This window comes from Tasmannia lanceolata, unplaced genomic scaffold (assembly GCF_043159265.1).
Source record: "Tasmannia lanceolata isolate RefF3 unplaced genomic scaffold, GAP_Taslan_0.1 ptg000015l, whole genome shotgun sequence".
NCBI lineage: Eukaryota > Viridiplantae > Streptophyta > Magnoliopsida > Canellales > Winteraceae > Tasmannia > Tasmannia lanceolata.
In genome coordinates, this window is record NW_027518692.1 from 40,923,232 (window position 1) to 40,946,520 (window position 23,289).

The window sequence follows — 23,289 nt, forward strand, 5'->3', positions numbered from 1 at the left end:
AGGCCGAGCCGGGCCGGATGAACCCGCGGGTGCCTGTAAAAAATCGGAAACTTTTTTAACTGTTAAGTTTAAATTTTCTACAGCGTAGGAATGAGAAGAAGATAAGAAGGTATATGTGAAATGAGAAATTATATGATGCCCGACCGTCAAAATAAAGGGCAGAGAGAGACAAAATCTCTCTCCCTTGATTTTTAATCCAAGGGAAAGCACCGTTTTTTACTTTTCCTTGGTTCAAAAACCAAGGCAGCAGTTTTTGTCTCCTTCCGCCCTTTACATTTTGACGGTCGGGCATCATATAATTTCTCATGTGAAATATATGTGTGACACGTTTCACTTTTTTACAGGGTAGTAGGGAGAATAAGATAAGAAGGTATAACTGTATAAGGTACCAATATAAATGTGACACATGGATGGGACTGTTGGCACTTTTGTGGAATTGGTATCTGCACTCCAATTTTAACTGTTAAAAAATAACACCGAGTAGCTATTCTGTCAAATCGGTTTGACGTGCAAGCTATCCTCTCTGGAGCAGCTATATGGATCCTTTCACCAAAATCGTGCTATCATTTTAACTGTTGAAATGCTTGAAATGGATAAAACAACAAATATTCTTTTAAAAAAACGGGTGACCTGTGGGTCCACACGGCCCCATCCGGACGGGTCCGGATCCACCATTTAGTGACCCGTAAAATTATGGGTCATTTTTTTACCCGACCCCGCCCGGCCCGGCCCACCCGTTTGCCAGTTCTAGCAGTTGGGACTAAAGGCAAGAAATCTCTACCAAACAAATCACCCCTTGCCACATGGCATAAGTGTTAGTAGTGGACAAGATGGTCTCCTCATAACGTTAGGGGAGGCTGTGCGTTTCTGTAACATTACAGAGGAAAGGAGTTGTAATGGCAGTCGGCGATAAAGGCAAGGAATCTGTACCAAACAATTCACCCCATGCCACATGGCATAGGTGTTAGGCAGTTGGCAATAAAGGCAAGGAATCTGTACCAAACAAATCATCCCATGCCACATGGCATAGGTGTTACGGTAGTGGACATGATGGCCTCGTCATAATGCAAGGAGAGACTATGCATTTTTGTAACGTTACAGAGGAAAAGGGGTGTAACGGCAATCGGCAATTAAGGCAAGAAATCCCTATATAAGTGGCGTATTGTAGTTGTGAGATGTATGCCTTGAAAACAAAAGGAAACTCCCCAAATCCATTGACCATGTAGCTCTCTTTCACAATCTTCACATTCTTCTTCTTCTTCACCTTCTTCTTCTGCAAATAATATATTGGTCCCAGAGCTTTGATACACCGATTCCATTTTTTTGGGTTCCCTTTTCAACCACCGTTTAAGAATCGGGAGCTTCTTATCGTTTTGCATTTAAGATCATCTCGTACTTCGGCAAGATTTCCACGGACTTCGTCGGTCGCCATCCCCTTACCCCAATCGTTGGCGATCCAACTTATATCCACTCTATCCATCACAAGGTTATTTTTCCTCCGATCTGCCTTTTTACCAAGTTCCTCTCTTCTCCCATTTATGTTTAGGAGAAAAGATAAGTTTTCAAAGTTCATCGATTTGGAGTGTTACAGAAAATCAAGTGTTAACGGAGATTTTTCTAAAATAAAATAAAATAAAATAAATAAATAGAAGTAAAGGGCGGTCGATGAACTTTGTCAGAGGATACATCTTAATATGTATTGTTTCTTCAATTTACTTTTTGTCGGGAGATATTAATTTTAATTTTTAATTGTTGATAGGAATTTACAAATAAAAAAAGGGGCTTGTCCTCTGTGCTTTCTGTGTGATATATTCCTTTATGCTCTATTTGGTTGCTTGAAGTTGGGTGGGAGATTAGTAGAAGAAGTGGTCAAAGGGGAGAAGACAAGCATGGAAGATTGGGAGAAGAAATGTGGTAGATTGGTACGGTGGTGTTTGGTTACGTGGCAATCCGCGAGAAGTTTAGTGGAAGATGTTGAATGCCATTACCAAAATGAAGGGTGGAAGAGAGAGAAAGGGAGAAAAGAGAATAAGACAAGAACTTCTTGAGATCTTCTTGTCAAATTCCGCCAAAATGGTGAAATTTGAGGAGAAGATTGTGTGTGTGTGGGGGGGGGGGGGGGGGTGGACATCTCTGTCATGTAGGCACCACCTAGGATAAAAAGCAATATTATATCCCGAAGTTGTCTAGTGGTCCAAGGTCTAAATGGCAACCAAACATGCTTTGGGGAGATCTTTGGAAGATCTCAAGCCTTAGAAAATTATTTCCATGAGTTCATTTGCATGAGATTTTCTAATTCGAAGATCACTACATACGAGATGTCACGGTAATGGCCATGATGGCCTCATCATATGGAAAAATGGGAGATGTTACGGTAATGGCCACGATGGCCTCGTCATAATGAAAGGTGAGACTGCATTTTTTTTACGCTACGGAGGAAAAGGGGCGTAAAGGCAATCGGCAATAAAGGCAAGAAATCTCTATATAAGTGGCATCTTGTTGCTGACTAGCTGTGAGATGTATGCCCTGAAAACAAAAGGAAACTCCCCAAATTTATTGACAGAGTAGCCCCCTTTCACAATCTTCACATTCTTCTTCTTCTTCAAATACTATAATAGGAGGGGTTTTTTGCCAATTCAAGGAATCAAAAAGCCAAAAATCAAGGGTTGCTAAGGTGGGAAATTGTTATTTGTTCTCTTCCACTCTTGGTTCCATTCTTGGTTTCCATATCATTTTTCTTTCCAAAAAGGTATCAACGAAGTACCTACCAAAAAAGGTATCATCAAAGTACCATTATGTTTTGTGTTTTTTATAATGATACTTTTTAGGGCAGTGATAAATCGACCCCACAAAATGATAAATCGACTCCCCATGTGTCTATCTCTCTCCTCTTTCTCTCTCTAACCCATAGGAGAGAGAAAGATACATGAGGAGTCGATTTATCATATTTGGGAGTCGATTTATCACTCCCCTACTTTTTATAGTTTTTAGAATTATATTTTTGAGGATTACTGTTGGGAATATCAATAATGTTTTTGAGATTACATTTTATACGATCATGTTATACAATCATTGTCATTTTGTTCATGTTATACAAACTAATTATCTTTCTCGATTTTTAATGGCTTTATCTTTATCTTTCTTGATTGCAGAAATCATATCCAACTCAAGGAAAAGTGACCAATTAGTGTGAGCAAACTACTTAACTACATCAACAAGGAAAAGTGACCTATAAGGTGGGAAACTACTTACAGAAATCATGCCCGCTAGAGATATGGCATGGAGTCGTGATGAAGACTTGGTGTTGAGACACGCTCATTTTCTCATGCAACTTTTAGTTCTTGTTTTTTTTATATTCAGTATTGCAAACCATCCGAGGAATTTGGCAACAAGAATGGTTCTGGCAAGTGGTTGGTTTGCTCCTTCACCAGTTCCAGTTTCCTCCTTGTTCTTCTATTTATAGGTGCTAATCTTTGGAAGCAGTGCCTGAATGTTGTAACTCGCGGATGCTTCACATGTCACACAATCAAAATACGAAGCATCTGCCATGTTGGTGAGGTTTCGGATTGCAAGGAGTGGCACTAAGCATGATTGCATCCATTTCCATGAGATCATCAAGCTATATGCACGCAAAAGAGGAGGTATTGGAGTTGCATGTGCTATGGTTGAAGCAAATAGCATAGGGGGATGGCTGAGGAGTATAGGCTTTACCTAGCTTAGGGTGGATGTAGTTTTTTTCCTTATTCATGTGTGTAGGGCATGTATTTGAAGGTATCAGCAAATACATGCCCTACACATGATTTGAAGGTTACATACCCCTTCAAATGCATGCCCTACACATATGAATGAGGAAAAAAACTACAACTACCCTAAGCTAGGTAAAACCCATACTCCTCAGCCGCCCTCCCATGCTATTTGCTTTAACCATAGCACAGGCAACTCCAATCCCTCCTCTATTGCTTGCGTGCATATAACTTGATAATCTCATGGAAATGATTGCAATCATGCTTTGTACTACTCCTTGCAAGTCAAAAGCTCACCAACATGGCAGATGCTTCGTATTTTGAGTTCTTAGTGTGACATGTGAAGCATCCGCGAGTTACAACATTCAGGCACTTCTTCCAAAGCTTTTTAGCACCCATAGAATTGGAGGAAAGTAAACATTCAGGCACTTCTTCCAAAGATTAGCACCCATAGAATTGGAGCAAAGTAAGGCTAGATCAATCACAATAAAGAGAAGAACAAGGAGGAAACAAGATGTGGCCATTTGAATCCCTTGTATTTTTGACATTTTCAAAGGAATTGAGTATATGAATTGGATCGGTGGTTGCATGCATACAAGATCCATTATCTAAGCATAGGATTGGAATTTGGAATTTAGAAGCCTATGGCATGAGCATCGAATTTGGAATTTGAGTTTTTTATTACCGTAGATATATCTTGCAATACATATTATCTACAATAGATAAATGAAGTTTCTTGAACGCATATAGAAACAACCATTTACAAGAAAAACAAAGAACCCATTCACATGCATCCAGAACAAAAACAAAAGAGAAAAACTAACAAAAAACATCACCCACTCAAAAGAACAGCAGAATCCATGAAACATAGAATAAAGAAATAAAGAATCAGGAATCAGGATTTTAGGGGAGTCTTTGCCCTAAAATCCCTCCACCGAATCAGGAATCAGAATTGGTATCTACTCTTATTCAACCTGATTCTGACGTTTGGTTCAACTAAATTAATGAACAGAATAGATTGTGTAAAATGAGGGCTAGCCTTGGCATTTCGCGGATGGGCTGTTGCATGTGAGGGCAGCTACAGAGGCTCCATCTTTGTTACTAACTTTAGGTCAATATTTATCGATTTTAGATCTCACATGGGAATATTTTTCTCACAAGGGAATAGTTGTGCCAAATGAAAGCCAAAATTATATGAGATTGCTAGCATCCATCGTAGAAGGCATTTCGTGGATGCTCTGTTGCATGTGAGAGCAGCCACCTAGTGAATGAAGACAAAATCTGCTGAAGAGTGAGCTGTGGAGCTGCTCTCACATGCAACAGGCCATCCGCGAAATGCCTTCTGCAATGGACGCTAGCAAATCCCCAATTATATTGTATGCAACCCACATGGTCCTCTACCATGCAGCAGGAACTTATATAAGATATAGAGGATTAGAAAAAGGGAAATGGTATCAGCGCTGCCATGTTTTGATATTTCCGCTTAAGCTTGTTGTCTTTTAGTATTTAGAGTGCTGTCAAAAGGTTCCTACAGTTCCCAAAAAAACTCTTGCCTCTCCAATTAAAAAAGAAGAGACAAACTAAGACCGTGCATGTATAAAAACATGGTTGTGCTGATATCATTTAATTACCTAGAAAAATCAACCATTTTACTTACTAAAAAAATGAACAATATACTTTTTTAACGGAACCCGACAATGAAACTTGATGTGATAAAGTGAGTAGGATCATCCCGAAGGCCGGATTTTTGGTCGTGGGATTTGAATCAGATGCCACTAATGAATTGACTAGAATTGTCGAACCATAGGGCAATTCAAAATGAGCCCCACTAGAAAACCAACATTGTACCATGTATTTATGTCATTATACTTCATTTTCAAGGGGTGGGGTTATCAATATGAACGGGTGGGTGAAGAGATTTATATTCGTGGGCCCGGTTTCAATGTAGGGGTGAAGACTGAAGACTGTCTTCAACTCTTCACTCTTCAGACTTTGTAACATTAATGTTTCTAGAAAGCCTGAATGCCACATGGCATTACTTCATTCGATGGCAATCTCAGGCTAAATTTTTATTTTGACCGTGAATTATTGGGTAGACTAGCGAAAAAAGTAAAACAAGTGGGACAAATATCATTGGAGATATTAGATGATTTGTGATGGTATAAAACCCATATTTTTCAAATAGTAAGGTATGGCCCACTCCATAGGATGATGATCCAAACCGTCCATTTGTTGGGTTGGGCCACAATGCAATTATATTCATTTCCATAGGATGATCATAACCCACAGATCTATCTATAGGATGATCCAAATCATCCATTTGTTGGGCCACAATGTAATTATGTCGTGCCCCAAAAATCATTTCCATAGGATGATCCTAACCCTCAGATCTATAGAAGATTCCACACTGTCCAGTCTCTCTATAGATCGGAGGGTTAGGATCGTTGAGGCCCAACAAATGGACGGTTTGGATCATCCCATGTCGAAAAGAAGAATAATATTGATCGAACGAATAAGATCACTCCAAACGTGATTTTTTGTGGGCCCATTAGTCAATAAGTGAAACTTATTCAAAAATAACCAAGGAATGCATTGGTGGATACACCGAATTCAAGTGTATACGCTTACAAGGATATTTTAGGAAGAAGAGAAAGAAAAAGAGGAGCGTTAGGTCGCGATCAGAAAGTCATTAAATGGGTCTTTTGAGTATTAAAGTCTGTCAAAGCAAAGGGAAAAATGGAAGACGTGTTTTAAATGAGGGCATTGAAAGCAGTTGGTCAGCCGATGACGTGGACGGCACGTGCCATCGTTCTCAAATTTCTCCCACCATGCTTCTCCAATACGCCCGTTGCCCATTTTTACCACTACCCCTGCTTACCTACGAAACTACTTAACTACCCCTGCTTACCTACGAAATTACTTAACTACCCCTGCCTTATTTTTTGGCCTCTTCTTTTCTGCTAATTTAAGAAAGGTTCACCATATTGGTCATATCCCCATATTGAATATAGGGACATGATTTCAGCGCTACCACGTTTTGATAAAAGATGAGCGACCCATCTTGTCGTTTAGTATTTAAAGGCTTCTAGGAGGTTTTTGATAGCAGTGATTTTATTATGAGAGCACTTTAAATACTAAACGTTAGGATGCTTGCATCATTATCAAAACATGATAGTGTTGAAATCATTTCCCTGAATATATTGGCCAGTGTATAATTTTCATTGTTAGTGACAGATGCAGTGCCATGTTTTGATAATGAGCGTAGCTCACTTTGTCTTTTATTATTTAACTAGCTGTGAAAAGTTATTACAACTCCCAAAAAGCTCTTGGGAGCCGATTAACGTGTAAAGGATAAGTGAGTTCGGCTCACTACTAAACCAGATAGAGAACTTTGTTGTTGAAAATGATTCGGTCCATTCGTGTCAAAGCAGTACTCCCTTGATATTTAATCCAACAGCAGTGTCTTAAAAAGTGTGGTAATGCAGACGTACCACCTTGGTTGGACTTCACAGTCAGGCACCATATAATTTCTCGTACAAGTAGGTGTACGAGTACAATACACATAACCGATATTAGAAGAATGATAGATGCAAGGGCCCTCTTTACGCAAGGTCTAAAGAAGTGCCCTTGAATAGATCCATGTCATTAAGTGCAACCGAATTCAGTTTCTCAACTGATTTTAAAAATGACTTGGATCTATTCAAGGGCCCTTCTCCGGCCTTGCATAAAGAGGACCCTTGCATCCATCATTCCTCCTAATATTAATACAAAACTTCATATTTTTCACTTGGCAAAATTGCACAAACTTAGCTTATCTTTTTAAGGGTTTGCAAGGGACCATCATAGAAGGCATTTCACGGGCTGACTGTTGCAAGAGAGAGCAGCAACCCGGATGAATTAAATGAATAAGACAAAATCCGTTGAAAAGTGAACCTATGTGGCAGCACTCTCATGCAACAGCCAGCCTGTGAAATGCCTTCTGTGGTCGTCCATAGCAAATTTTATTCTTTAATTGGCTTATGGTGCTTTTTGGGAACCATATTAACCTTTGACAGCCGTTTAAATAATAAAAAGACAAGATGAGTCAGCACAATTATCATAACATCGTAGTGATTGCCAATATCATTAGCCCTTTCATTTTTCGGAAAGGAAGATGTTATTCACATCTCCCTGAAAAAATTGATTGTTGGGAGTAAAATAGGCACCCCCTTTTAGATAATGACATGTGGCAAGGGCCCGCCAGCCGGTCCTCTCCCAAGAACAATGATACACGGTATAACGCCATCATTACCCCTCCACTAATGAGACCTCAACACATCGCCATCACACCGAACCACAATGTAAGGACTCTAAGTCTATAAAAGGTAACCCTGGCTCAAAGGTACAAGATATCTCCTTCTTCCCCAATACGCTTCTCTCCATAGATTAATCATGCTTAGATACCTGCGATACGCTGGAGTCCACACTCTAAGGCCCTTTTAACGTTGTTCTCTTTAGGCGCAAGACGGTACAGATCGGAGCTCTATCAACCTAAAAACTCGGGCTCGTCAACAACGCTAACCCGACGCCCAGGTACGAATTTTGGCATATCACTGATTAAAACAGAATATTAATACCGAAGGTCACCTCAGCCTCGGCTAGCCTAATATCATTATTTGAGATTATCAAACAAAGGAGTGTGGGTATAATCTCCTAAAAAACGATTGATATGCTAGGGTTCATCGCAGAGGCCTGTTACATTTGACAGCAGACACATCATAAATGAAGACAAAATCTGCTGAAAAGGTGTAGCGATGGACGCTAGCAAATCCCAAAATAAAATATAGATAAAAATTAATAATGGCAAATTCGTCATTTACATCAAACCAAGGGGTACTTTACAACCACAACCCCATGAGTGAAGAAGGGGAGCCCTTCGAACACGATGCGAAATAAAGAAAAAAACTGCTTTTCCGGGCGATCGTTTTCGCGCCTAGAAAACCAGAAAACCAGAAAACCAGACAGAAGAAGAACGGTTTTTTTTTTTACTTCCACGTCCTCAGCTCCAGCTGAAACTAACGGTTGCTCGCTCCCGGTTTTCCGACAGCGGTTTTCCAACTACCAATACCGGTAATACACCTCTTCTAAAACCACCGATGTGGCCGGAAAACCTCTACTACTTTTTCTATGCTTTAAGTTAGATGAGGAATGGGTTGCGTGCTCGGTAAACGAGCCATCGGAGACGGCCGAAGATCGGCCGGAGCTCGTGAAAGTTCCTGCAAGGTCGAAGGAGAGTCGGATACTGTTACCTCTACCGTTACCGTTACTGCTGCAGTTAACGGCGTTAGTGAATTTCATCCACGGCGAAAGGCGAGGTCTGACCCGATCCGCCGGAGTCTCGCCGCCGCCTCCGGCTGGCCGGAGTGGCTCGAGGCGGTAGTCGGAGATGCAATCAAGGGGTGGACCCCGCGCCGCGCAGATACATTCAAGAAGCTTGACAAGGTATTCCAAAACCCTAATTTTGAAGATCTTAATTCCGAATTTCTATTTCTTACTCCTTTTTTTTTTTAAATGAAATTCTTACTCTTCTTTGTAGTTTGAAAATCTTAATTATGTTTGTTCTGTTTTATAAGCTTAAACCTAGATTTTACGATCGGAAATCCAAATTCTCACCCTCTCTTTTTTAAATGAAATTCTTACTGTTCTTTGTAGTTTGAAAATCTTTGTAACTGTGCATTGATAAAATTCTTACTAAAACCTGGATTTTATAAGCTTAAACCTAGATTTTATAAGCTAAAACCTAGATTTTACCATCGGAAATCTGAATTCTTACTCTCTTTTTTAAATGAAATTCTTACTGTTTTTTGTAGTTTGAAATTTTTTATAACTGTGCATTGATAAAATTCTTACTAAAACCTGGATTTTATAAGCTAAAACGTAGATTTTGTAAGCTAAAACCTAGATTTTACAATCCCTTCCTTTTTTCTCCTTTGAAATGAAATTGTTATTCTTCTTTGTAATTTGAAAATCTTAAAAAAAGTTATATTTTTTCTATTTTCTATTTTCTACACCTTTAAGAAGCTTGATAAGGTATTCCAAACGCTAATTTGAAGATTAGATGTCCGAATTCTTACTCCTCTTTTTTTTTTTTTCCCTTCTTCTTTTGAAATGAAATTCACACTCATCTTTGTAATTGGAAAATCTTATTGGATACATGGATTTTATAATCCAGGATTGTAAAATCCTGGATTTTACAAGCTAAAACGTTGCTTTTATAAGCTAAAACCTAGATTTTACAATCCTGAAATGTACATCCATGTTTCAGCATATAAATCCCAGGTTTTAGCTGATAAAATCTAGGTTGTAACTTGTAAATTCCAGATTTTTTCAATCCTGGATCATAAAATCCATGTATAAAGAAGTTCTATTTATTAATTTTTTTTGCTCTTGGTTTGGTTAGATTGGGCAAGGAACTTATAGCAATGTCTACAAAGCTAGAGATATGATTACTGGGAAGATCGTGGCATTGAAGAAAGTTCGATTTGACAATTTGGAGACGGAAAGTGTGAAATTCATGGCGAGGGAGATTCTTGTGTTGAGGCGGCTTGATCATCCAAATGTGCTTAAATTGGAGGGTTTGGTTACGTCGAGGATGTCATGTAGTCTTTATCTGGTTTTTGAATACATGGAACATGACCTTGCCGGGCTCGCCGCTTGCCCCGGGGTGGGATTCACCTTACCACAGGTCCACTCCTTTTTTTGTTCTTTCATTTCTTTTTCGCCTTTTTTGGTAGATTTGATTGAGGTTGGAATACTAGTGAATGCTCTTATCTCACTAATTATGCCACTTTAATCTGAATTTTTCATGGGTTTTGAATTTATATTTTTCTGTTTTTTTTAATAATAAATTTTCCGCATGTTCCCATACTTTTCTTTCTTGGAGTCCCAATTTATGTTTGTTCTGTTTTAGCTGTTTATGCTTTTGCACATGAAAATCATAGCTTTCTACCTTACTAAGTAGACCTTTGAACTTATATTGGGGGTTACGACTTATGAGTGATTAAAGGGAAGGATTTTTCTTTTCTAATGCTGTTACTTTGATTTCACTTGGTATGCATCTAATTTCATGTGATATCCAATCATTCTCAACAGTAGCAGTACACATTTGATCAATTCACATATTCGTAGAACAATTTCAATTTTATTGCACAATCGCGAGTTTTTTTTTTGGAGGAGTTTTAAAAAGAAAAAGAGAAATAACAAAGACTTCTGTGCTTGCAACATCTATAAAGTGAAATCCCAGAACCTACTCTCTATAGAATTAACTAAGCAAGAACATACACTGAATTGATTGATTCTACTGAGTGGACTGAGCATGAGAGCCAAATTCTGATATGCAACTTTGGTTGGACATGAATGCACATTCCGTACATGTTGCAGAATCACATTGGCTCACTAGTCCCAACCATGGTTTTAAATTTCGACCGAAATCCGATATCCGATTTCGGATTTCGGACCGAAATTTTGGATTTCGATGACGACCGAAACCGAAATTCCCGAAATTTCGTTGAAATTGATATTAAAATATTAATATTTTATTGCGTTGAGGAATTTCGAACGTTTCGGGCAAATTATCAGTAATTTCGGTCGAAATTTTGTCCAAAAAATCCGGGATTGCGGGCGCATGTACAAAAATTTTGGGATTTCGGCTGGAATTTCAGTTCGGATAAGTCCGAAATTTTAGCCGAAACCGAAATTTCAAACCATGGTCCCAACTAAATAATCAGTGTCATATGTTTCCAGATTTGCCTGTAAAAGATAATCAATTATATTCTCGTGAAGATTCTAGGAGTCTGTAGAGAGTACGAATTGGCAAATGAGTTGGTTGATCATCTACTAGCTCATTACTCATTGGCTCGGTCCACCTGGAGTTTCCTGTTCTCCCTGTTTGACATTGCTTGGGTCATGCTGAGTTGATTAAAGCTTGGCAGTTTTTCCCATGGCCGTCTCAGGGGGAATTGCCTTGAAGTTTGTCTTCCTGCTGCCTTGTGGTCGATTTTGAAAGGAGAGGAACATGAAGATTTGATGGTAAATTTAGATCATTGGATGCGTTGGTTTCTAAATTCAGTTGAAAACATTGTGATATTCACAATTTAAAGATCCAAATCACCTTCAACCTATTGCAACCAGCTCTTATTTGAGAATGATGAAGTGGGAAATTCATTGTTTCTTCCAGAAAATAACATTGTCTTTTTTTAGCCATCACTTTTTTTTTGGTTTTTTTTTTGGTATTCAAACTGAATGAAATCTTGTCGTAACTTGGTAATGTAAGGATTGCATAGTTTTTTCTTCTGTAGTTTTGAAGTAATAGTTTTCATTCAAGGAAAACAGTGTGTGAAACGATAAATGCTATACTATTAACTATTGTAACTGCATAATAGCCCGTGATGTGTAGGGGTGTGCATTAAAACTTAGTTCTTCTTCAAAGATTCCCTTTTCTTGAGTTGATTTCTTTTGTAACTATTACTGTGTCGCAGATCAAATGCTATATGAAACAACTATTCTCTGGGCTTGAGCATTGTCACAGTCGAGGTGTCTTGCATCGTGATATCAAGGGTTCAAACTTGCTTATTGACAATGATGGAATTCTTAAAATAGCCGATTTTGGACTAGCTTCTTTTTTTAATCCTGATCAAAAGCAACCTATGACTAGTCGAGTTGTCACTTTGTGGTATCGTCCTCCAGAACTTCTACTGGGGGCCACAAACTATGGTGTTGGTGTTGACCTTTGGAGTGCTGGCTGCATTTTGGCAGAGTTACTTGCTGGGAAGCCAATAATACCAGGACGGACAGAGGTATTTTGATTTTCTTGCTTACAAGCATTTTTGCAACATCATTTTCTTATTGGTTGTTAGCTTCATTAAGATCAAAGTATTTTAAGAACTTGCATTGCTGATCACATTTCATTCCTTCACCACCAACAATAAAATATTTCATTTCCTGCTGTTTCTTTTGCTGTACAAGTACTTCTACCTTTGCTTGATTTTTCTGTTGATAACAGTGCAAAAGTCACAATCTAATGCGTAAAAGAAGTAAGATTGGAAGATGAAGAGAGGCAAAGAGGAGAGAGCAATTCATGGGGTTTGGGTATTCTAATTTCATAATAGGGTACAACCCTAATCACTAGCTCATATAATGATGTAAGTTACATTAATTACAGAATCGCAACTAGTTACGAAATGCATCATAACACATTTATGTATGCACCATACTGAAACTGTGAGAACTATCTATTATTTCCACTCCCTGTCAAGTTTTACTGTCTCTAAACATGTAAACTTCAGATAAGTGGATATGATGATCACTAGTGAGGCCTTTAGTAAAAATATCTACTATTTGGTTTTTACTTGAAACAGGAAGTAGAGCTTTTTCACCCTTGCTATTCTTTCTTTGACAAACTGGAATTCAATTTCTATGTGCGTGAAACACTGAATTTTGAGATAACAAGGGTAATGATATCCCCACAACTTAAAAGCAACATCCCCACGCCAATAGTTTTCGTTTTATGGATAGCTTGCTTTTGGGGATGGATCCAGATTGCTCTTCCTAGACAGATTTCGGATTACCGTCTTATTCTCCTTGACCCAAATCTCAAGTCCTGAGGTTCCTCTCCCTTTAGATTTGAGGTTGCCCGGTTGACAAAACCTAACTTTAAAGATAAGATTGTGAATGGTGATCAGAAACAGAGGGAAACGGACTGACTGTTGTTTGGCTAGGACAAAAACTCAAATGCATCAAATCCAAGTTGAAAATGTCGGTAAAGGAGGAGGACATTTCAAAAACAAAATGTGGGTAAAGGAGGACATGTGATCTGTAGCACATAGGAAAGAGAGTCTTTTCATTATAATTAGCATTCTAGAGGGTAAAGATGAGCTTAATTGATTATTCATGGATGAAGCTTTGGAGTATGACAAGGCATAGGCTGAGTATAATCGGATTATGTTGCAAGAAGAGCTAAAGTGAAGGCAAAGATCTCAGGGAGATGCAAAAACTGCTTATTTCCACAGTATTGCTAGTACTAGGAGCAAGGTTTTAAATTTCGGTTTTGGTCGCCACAAAAACAGAAATGTTTCTGGTTCTATCAGAAATTTTGCCGGAAATAGTGTAAAATCACGGAAACATATGAAAACATATCCAAATGATATATTTTTTTTGAAGGGTGTAAATGATAGAATTTTAAGATGGAACTTCAGGAAATGCTAGAATAAACACAAATACACTCTTAGAAACCATCACATAACAAAGACTACCATCCATAATGGTTTAATAACATCAGACACCTAGTGACATGTGTTGCCTCACTCGTCTGATAACTCATTACATACCACATTTCATATGTAATTCATATAAATATGTATATGTAGTGCATACACCACATTTCACACGCAATTCATATAAATATAAGGGATTTGCTAGGGTCCATCGCAGAAGGCATTTCACAGATGCCTGTTGCATGTGGGAGCAGCACCTCGTGAATGAAGACAAAATCTGCTGAAAAGTGAGCCTATGTGGCTGCTCCCACATGCAACAAGCCATCTGCGAAATGTCTTCTGCAATGGACGCTAGCAAATCCCTAAATATAATTATGCAATACATACCAATATAATATACCACTAATGCACTCGATTTTGGTTTCGGTATGCATTTCGGTTTCGGTATCATTTCAGTTGGGATGGAAATAAAAAAATTTCAATCGTTTCATGCCTATTTCGGTGGAAATTTAAAACCATGACTAGGAGGCCTGGTAATATGATTTTGTCTTTGGTTGTTGATGTGAAGCATATTGATGATCAGGCCCTGATTTCATGGATGCTGTATCTTTCTTTGATTGTCTGAATTCTTCTGAGGGCCGATCTCTCCCTACTTCAGAGATATTGAGTTTAGTCATATGGACAGGGTTTCTAAGGACAACATGGAGACAGTGTTCAGTTAATAAGTGAAAAATTCTTGTTTTTCCGTAAAGAGTGATAGAGCTACAGGGCCAGATGGTTTTTGTTTGGCTTTTTCCATGAGTTTTGGGAAATTATCAAAGATCTAATTGCAGTTTTTAATGATTTCTTCAAAGGGCTTAGGTGGGATAAAGGGACCAGGGCCACTTTCATCTCTGTCATTCCTAAGATGGAAAGGATGGAGCAGAGTCTTTGATAGACTATAGGCCTATCAGTCTAGTGGACAAAATTCTGGCTAAGGTTCTTTTCTTTTCGCTATTATGGTCAAAGGTATTAGTAGAATGATGATAAGGCTCGCTCTTGTCGTCTGATTGACAGTTTTATGAACGACCAATTAGAAGTGGAAACTACACATCTTCATTATGCTAATGGTACTCTTATTTTTTGTTGTAATGATGACTAGAAAATGAGGAACTGATAGTTGTCTTCCTCTGCTAGGAGGCAGCTTCAGGTCAAAGGATCAACTCTGCTAAGTCTACGGCGATGAGTATTGTTTTGAACATGGGGGATGATGTGAGGTTTGCTAGGATTCTCGGATGTCAGAACAAAAACATTCTTAGAGCTTGTTTGTGGGTGTGGTGTGTGGGAAGATCTAGTAAAGGTCTTTGGGATCCAATCATTGACAGTGGAGAGGAAACTCTCACATTGGAAAAAGGGTCTTCTTTCTCTTGGCGGTAGAATTACAAGTGTGAAAGATGTCCTATCCAATCTTCCCCTTTATTATGTGTCCCTTTTTCTTTGCCCATACAGTTTGAGTAGTAGAATTGAACCACTTCAAAGAAACTTTCCTTGGAATGATAAGGAGGATTGCAAAAAATATCATCTTGTTGTTTGGGATGAGGCTTATTAACCCAAAGAGGAAGTTAGTCTTGGAATCATGAGACTGATATTGATGAATAATGTTCTTCTTGAAAAATGAATATGGAGGTTCCGGCTTGAGAGGGATCAACTTTGGCGTAGTACCATTGTTGAGAAGTATGATTCTAGTTTAGAGGGTTGGTATTCTTGGGAGATGTACAAATTTAAGGACACTACAATTTGGGATGCTATTATTCGCATGGTGGGAATGTTGCAGGATAATGCACGATTTAGAATGGCTATTAGTGAGATGATCAGATTCTGGTGTCGGTAGAAGTCCTTGTGTAATGATTTTTCATTGCTATTTTGTATTGTTTTGTAATGGTTTTCCATTGCTATTTCGTATTGTTGAGAGAGAGAGAGAGAGAGAGAGATTTGATTGGAAGGTACATTTTTTATGATCCTTCTTCGATTGGTAGGTTGATATGGTTGCTTGTTTCATAGCTAGACTGGACTCCACTTATATGATAAGGCAGCGTGAGGATTAGATGGGTTTGGATTGGGAAGATGGATGACAGAGTTTGAGTGAGATCTTTCTAGCGCCATTTTGCCCCAAGTTTTGACATCTCTACTGTTCGGTGCCCACTCTGTGAAGAGTGATTGCATTCTGCTGAATTGTGTGACTGGATAGAATTCTTAGTGTTGTTCTTTGCAACCGGAGGGAACAACAGTCTTAAGAAGAATCATTGGAGGTTTATTTTGGCGTGGGAGGCTTCATAGATCCCTTTGTAGCAGATATAAGGCCCTCCACGTTGAGTGGCTTATGAATGCCAATGAATTGGTCAAAGAGAAGGTTGCTTTTGTAGAGAAGTGCGGGAATAAAGAGACTTCCTTTGCAACAGTCGTGAAGCTCCATGCAAAATCGCATGATAGGAGACAGTGCTGGGGTAGCGGAGATTAAATGCTATGAAGAGTTAAATTCTGGCTAGATCAATGGCGTTTAGGTTTCCAGCCATTAAGAAAAGTGGTTCAGGTTTCCCGCTAAAGGGCTTGTTTTCTGACTTATTTAGAGTGATTTCTAATAAAGAATCCTTTATCTAGCCATTGTTTCGATAGGACAGATGACCAAATCACTTGGAAGATTGACTTCAGGAGAAATTCTTTGATAGGAAGATCGCCAGAGTCGCCCAACTGCTTGACATCCTGGAGTCTATGTTTGTTGGAAGTAGTGTTTTTTTTTTTTTTGAAAATAGACGTTTATTAATCCCAAAATGATTACATATGGAGGGACGAGGTGTCCCAAAACCATCCATGGTTAAAAAGAAAACATAGGGATTACATTTGCAAGATACAAAAAAAGATAGAAGGAATCATATATCCGCCTCAACAGACAGACTCCGTGAGGATGACCATCTCCTCTGGCGGAACGCCTTCCTTGGAAGTAGTGGTTATGATAGAAGCGTTTGGATCTGGGACACGTATTGGACATTTAGTGTCAAGTCCTTCCACGTCCATATTGTCTCTAGCCCTCTCCCCTTACAGTTGGTGTGTGTGAAACATCCATGTACCTCCTAGAGTCCGCGCCTTTGGATGGACTGCTTTCTAGGATAAGATTGTGACAATGGATTACCCGTGTAGCCGTCAGATGCCGATCATAGACCACTGTACTCTCTGCACGGAGGCAGGGGAATCTGTGGATCTTCTCATACATTGTCGGTATGCCAGGAGGTTTGGACCCGCATCCATGATCGATTTGGTATATTTTTGTGTTCCCTCACCATTTAGGTGACCTTCTGGATAGCTGGCACTTCTCTCCTTGGCCCAAGAAACGAAAGATCCTATGGATCCTAGCATTAGTGGCAACTATCTGGATTCTTGAGAGGAACGACCGTCTATTCAAGAAAAAGATTAAAAGCCCCCTCTTCTACTATGTAAAAATCATCTTGGTCATATTTTGGGCGAGAATTCTCCCTTGCTTTAAATTCTACTCTAGCTCTGTAATGCGGGTGCTTAAGAGGGAAGAAGAAGAGAAATAAGAACATAAGAACACATCCAAGAAAAGAAGAAGAAAATGGGAGCAAAGCTCAACCCAATTGATATTCCAGTCCATTCCGGCCAGAACGAAACGAAATTTATGACTTAGCTGCCACTAGTTAAGAAACACACCATGACCTATTTATGTATGTGTCGCACTGAAACCCTAAGATTTATCTGTTATTTCCAAGAAACAGAAGGCCTACATTGTTGCTTAAACAACCACTTTCATTTGCAATGGTTGGACTAGTGGGCCATAGTCATAAATTAAGGAGGTTCTGCTTAACTTTTCACACCAATAACTGTTTTGAACTTGCCTTCCCATCTCCATGAACCCACAATGACTGTAAAAGTTTTTCTTTATTGTGTTGCCTTATTTCTCTGCATCTTTTATTATTACATTTGACTCTCTTGTTCACAGATGGCTTATCTCATCTGCTATGTTTTTCAGGTGGAGCAACTGCACAAGATTTTTAAGTTATGTGGGTCCCCCTCAGAGGAATACTGGAAGAGCTCAAAGTTGCCACATGCAACTATTGTTAAGCCACAACAGCCATATAAACGTTGTATAGCAGAAACTTTTAAAGAATTTCCAGCACCTTCACTTCCTCTTATAGAAACTCTTCTTGCTATTGACCCATCCGAACGAGGCACAGCAATCACTGCTTTGAATAGTGAAGTGAGTGTACCAATCATAAATATTCCTATGCATAATGGCCTTGTGCTGTTCATATTTTGTATTATGTATTGTTTTTCTGCATAAAATGAATCCTTCAAAATTATGAGTGGCCTTTTTTTCAGAGCATTGGTGAGTACTACCAGATATTATTTAGAGTGATTTTTTGTTGACTTAGTTATAAATAATGTGCTGAGATTTTTTTGTCAAGCTATACCATTTGACAAACTCTTCATTGGTTCCAGTTTTTCCTTGCTCTTCATTGCCCCAATTTTTTGTTCGTCAAACTGTTTTAGATAATGAAGAAAGTATGTGTCAATACATACATACATACATATACATATATAGGTTCTACGCATGTCTGAACCCAATATCTCAAGTATATCAAAGATCTCAAAACTATTTTAATCTTCGATACATCTACATATACATATATAGGTTCTACGCATGTCTGAACCCAATATCTCAAGTATATCAAAGATCTCAAAACTATTTTAATCTTCGATATTAGCTAACTGCCTCTCTTTCAGTGATGAAGAAACTAATTGTTGTATATAATGTCAAATGAAGAAACTAATTGTTGTATATAATGTCAAATGAAGAAACTTAAAACACCACCTGATACAATGGGAGTGGACAAAGAAGCCTTAAGCCTAACCCTTTTTTTCATTTTTTAAGTCTGAGTAAATCCTTAAAGGACCTGCCTGTTACAGAAATACCAAACCTTCGTCCAATCAATAAGAGATTGGGGATGCTGTTGTAGAATTTCTGATTAACTTATAAATGAACAAGTGAGCTCTCATATACATGTAGGTGGGAGTTCTAGAGACTTGAAAGTTTAAACTATGACTTAACTACTTAAGTATCATGGTGGGTTAATAAATCAAACCCTGAACTCTTGCTTCTAGTTGTGGGATAAGGGAAAAGAAGTTGCAGAAGAGTGGGAGAGTCGAAAGAGAAATAGGATAACTGGGGGGGTTGAATATGAAACAATTTTTTGCACCACGAATGACCCCTGGAGCTCGTCCAAGCATAAAAATTACTTTGGCAATGAAAGAAACCATTGATGAGGCTGACACGACGGATGGCATGCTTTGTTATTTATATAGATGAATGAAATGAGTGACCCATCACCATTCAAAAAAAAAATGAGTGACCCATCTAGTTACATTAGGATTTCTATCCGTCCTCTTCTTAACTGCAGTATTTAACTTGCAGATCTAAAACACAAATTTACTTATATTTGTGTAAATATAGCCAAAAAGTATTAGTGATTATTCATTTTAAATATCTAAAGTTGCTTTTGCTTTCATGCTTTACACTTTACTTGTTTATGAGCCAAGGTTGGAAGTGAATGTCAAACGTTTAACTGGCCTTTAGTATAGTCTCTTACATGTTAAATAAAATTATTAAGTTGCAGTTGTTCAGTGCAAATTTCTATGTTTCTCATCAGTAAATTAAATGGATTGGAATTTTTCTCTTGCAAATATTGTTAACTTACCAACTTTTCCAAAAGCTTAAGCTGTTGGAGAAAGGCGTTATTTATCTTTTATACTTTAACACTCCCCCGCACGCGTGGGCCCACTTGGCAAACACGTGGCACATGTGGTCCCACTTTGGGCCGACCAACGCATGTGGACTTTTGCTATCCGGGAGGATTGAACTCGAGACCTTTGGCTCTGATACCATGTTAACTTACCAACTTCTCCAAAAGCTAAAGGTCTCGAGTTCAATCCTCCCGGATAGCAATAGTCCACATGCGTTGGTCGGTCCAAAGTGGGACCACATGTGCCACGTGTTTGCCAAGTGGGCCACACGTGCGGGGGAGTGTTAAAGTATAAAAGATAAATTACGCCTTTCTCCAACAGCTTAAGCTATTGGAGAAGTTGGTAAGTCAACGTTGGTATCATGTTAACTTACCAACTTTTCCAAAAGCTTATGTTGTTGGAGAAAGGCGTTATTTATCTTTTATACTTTAACAAATATTGTCTGCAAATCAAACTAGTTGTAGTTCTGAAGGTGGTCGTTAAATTGATATCTTGTTTATGGATGTAGTTCTTTGAGACACAGCCTTATGCCTGTGAGCCGTCAAGCTTACCACATTATCCTCCAAGCAAAGAAATAGATGCTAAATTGAGGGATGAAGCAGCTAGAAGGTTGACCTTTAATTTATCTCCATTTTCCCAATTTGCTCCATTTCTTTGGCTATCTGTTTTGACAGTTTTTATCTATCTTGTCCTCATAGGCAGAGAGGTCTTAGTGAGAAAGGTAATGGTGTTAATGGTGCCAAGAAAGTGAGAGTGAGAGATCGAGGCAGCAGGGCAGTGCCTGCTCCCGAAGCAAATGCCGAGCTGCAAACAAACCTAGATGTATGTAACATGACCTATTCTTGTTATTTCATTCTGCATAAGCTACATGAAGTTCTGTGCAATTTTTTCATTTTGAAATTTTTTTGTTGCTGTAGATCCTTCAAAAATTAAAATCATTCTGAGAAATCAACCAAAAAATACGAAAAAAATCTTCTAAGAAAAAGGAAGAGCTAACAAAGGAGATTTTAAGTAATATAAGAGGCCCACATGTTCTTCAAGCAATTCATGATTAGGAGATTCAAATATTGAAAATATCTGAGTTGTTTGATATAGAAATCTACATGATTTGCTTCTTCCATGTTAGTACTGAAGAGTTGTAGTTTAGTGGGTAGTATTTCCTACACAATTATGCTTTTTCTGCTTCTTAGTGACTTCTATATCAATTGAAGGGTGAGATGGTCTCCTCTGAATGGTGTTTGATTGTGGCCCATCAACTTATGATTTTTCATGCTCTAATTCCAGCGTCGGAGATTAATAACACATGGAAATCCCAAAAGCAAGAGTGAGAAGTTCCCACCACCTCATCAAGATGGAGCAGTGGGGTTCCAGTTAGACACATCACACAATGGCCCATCATCCTTCATTGCAACAGACAATTCCTTTGCCTCGTCTGTTTTTGATCTACCAAAAGCAAGAGGGATTTCAGTTTCTGGTCCCAAGGGGAATCATTCAGCTACTGGGGGACCTTCTAGGAGAAAAACAGGCAAGGAAGAGCCTCAAATGGCTTCTACCCGGACGTTTATGCGCACTTTCAGACCATTAGATCTTCGAAGAGGCATGGGAAATGGGAAGAGAGCAATGGGAAAAGCAGCAGTTTCCGAAGTTTTCGGCGGGGGCATGTAGAAAAGAGATTAGGGGAGCTTTGGGTGTTTTTCCCCAACAAAATAGGTGTTAATTTTGGGTTAGTTTTTGAATTGGGCTTCTTTCCCTCCTTTCTTTCTCTGTCATTTATTACAGTTTATCCATATAAGTGATTGGTGGACAAACCACTCAATGAAAAAGCTATGTAACCATGTTCAGCTTTTGGAGGCATGATGGGACTTTACAGTTAATACAATTTGTAATTGTGTTTTAGGTCATTTTATTCTTCTTCTTCTTTTTTTGAATAATTTCAGTTCATTTATTATAGGAGTTTGTAACTATTGATTTCCAAAATAGGAAAAAAGAATTTGGGAAATGTAATTCCCACCCTGTTCAAACAATTGAAAGTTTGAAACCCTCACTTTATTGAAAACCTGTGCTCGGCTATGAGTAGCTATTTGGAAATTGCAACATCTCTTAACAGCTAATTTTGGAACTGTAAATTAAAGAGGAGTACCAACATTAAAATAGAGTTTAGAGAATATTTTGTAACTTCTGCATGAGTGCAGCCACATATGCTCAGATTTTGTCTTATTCATTTAATTCAACCGAGGCTTTGGAGAGGTGATTTAGTGAGGTGAATTGTATGGAGTCGTCTGTGCAAAGTCATGAGAAAATCCAGCCAAGGCATTCAGCTAACTATGGGCTCTGTTTGGATTGCAAGAAAAACATTTCTGATTGAATTTTTTTCTGGGGAAATTATTTTACATGGAAATTGTATGATTGTGAATAATTTTTTTTTTTTGAAAGGTTGACTGTGAATAATTGAGAGGGATATTATCATATATGAGGAAAGTGTTCCTAAGCTATAGCTTAGATAAGCTTATCTAAGCTATAGCTCAAAAACACATGTGGCCCCACATTTTTTGGGGATCCAAAGCATTCATTTGGAAGGCCGTTCACCGTTCACCGTCGCTGCTCTTCCACGTTGCTCCGGCGGCAGCGAGACATCCCTCCCTACCTCCCTCTATTTCTCTCTCTCTCTTAAAACATGATCATGAGGATGATTGGTGTATTTTGTATCCAAAACTCAAATCCAAATCAAAATACAAATGTTTAGATCGAAAATCTCGAGAAGGGTTAAAGAACGCACCCCTACTCTCTCCACTTGTTCCATCTCTCCCTCTCCTTTGAGGATTGAAGAAAAAGGAAATTGATAAAAATTTAAAAATAAGTAAAAAAAGAAAGAAAGGGCGATGATATTTTCACCCCCTGTGCAGTACACATTCAACCCCCTTGTAACGTGATTTGAAGTCAAAAAGCGATAAAGTTGCCCACTGTTCACGTTATAAGGGGGCGAATGCATAATGTAGGGGGGTGAAAATATCATCGCCGAAAGAATATATATATATATATATAGGAATAAGATTGTGCGGTTGACCTCACCTAAGCTTAGGTGATAAAAAAGAGCCACTCCTGTCTTTATTTTCACCTTACAAATAAAAAAAGATTAAAAAAAATGGCACCTGCTTTATTTACATGTTAATAAATAAAAATGAATACAAAATCTAAAAACTAAAAGTAAGAAAAGGATAAAAACAATAAAAAATAGGCAATCTTCTCTTTATTTACAATTCAAAAAGATCTACAAATTGGCAATCTCCTCTTTAATCACACTTAAAAAATATCTACAGATTGAAATGGTTAAGGCTTGATTTAATTCATCTTCGATGGATTTTGTTTGATGTGGTGTTTTGACCATCTTCTCCTTGTCCTAATCTCATTCTTTCTAAATTAAAGGCCTGAGGCGCTAACGGGACTGTTTTGATGGTTGGATGTTATCTTGGGATGATGAATAGTAAATCTAGAGATGAGGGTTC

At 38.4% G+C, this 23,289-nt stretch overlaps 1 protein-coding gene and 1 long non-coding RNA gene across 3 annotated transcripts; both read left to right on the top strand.

Moving 5' to 3' along the window:
* The first annotated feature begins 1,110 nt into the window (after positions 1-1,110).
* On the top strand, positions 1,111-4,341 carry LOC143846157 (uncharacterized). Its single transcript, XR_013234669.1, has 2 exons — positions 1,111-1,486; positions 3,153-4,341. It is a non-coding gene; the product is annotated as an uncharacterized LOC143846157 (long non-coding RNA).
* Positions 4,342-8,152: 3,811 nt separating this feature from the next.
* Positions 8,153-21,704, top strand: LOC143847275 (putative serine/threonine-protein kinase At1g54610). 2 transcript variants are annotated; one of them, XM_077356056.1, is made up of 8 exons: positions 8,153-8,315; positions 8,830-9,224; positions 10,183-10,467; positions 12,260-12,577; positions 18,015-18,242; positions 20,295-20,395; positions 20,485-20,608; positions 21,071-21,704. In XM_077356056.1, exons 2-8 carry the CDS (start codon positions 8,931-8,933, stop codon positions 21,449-21,451), a joined length of 1,731 nt encoding a protein of 576 aa, XP_077212171.1. In that variant the 5' UTR covers positions 8,153-8,315; positions 8,830-8,930; the 3' UTR covers positions 21,452-21,704. The 2 variants fall into 2 exon arrangements, with proteins under 2 accessions (XP_077212171.1, XP_077212170.1); XM_077356055.1 differs by lacking the exon at positions 8,153-8,315 and having other exon boundaries at positions 8,732-9,224.
* Positions 21,705-23,289: the final 1,585 nt, after the last annotated feature.

What these genes read in the sequence shown, in the direction of transcription:
- LOC143847275 (XM_077356056.1), top strand. Translation starts at nt 8,931, where the DNA reads ATGGGTTGCGTGCTCGGTAAACGAGCCATCGGAGACGGCCGAAGATCG. An exon ending in TGGGATTCACCTTACCACAG is followed by an intron (nt 10,468 to 12,259) that starts GTCCACTCCTTT and finishes ACTGTGTCGCAG; the next exon opens with ATCAAATGCTATATGAAACA. An exon ending in TAATACCAGGACGGACAGAG is followed by an intron (nt 12,578 to 18,014) that starts GTATTTTGATTT and finishes TATGTTTTTCAG; the next exon opens with GTGGAGCAACTGCACAAGAT.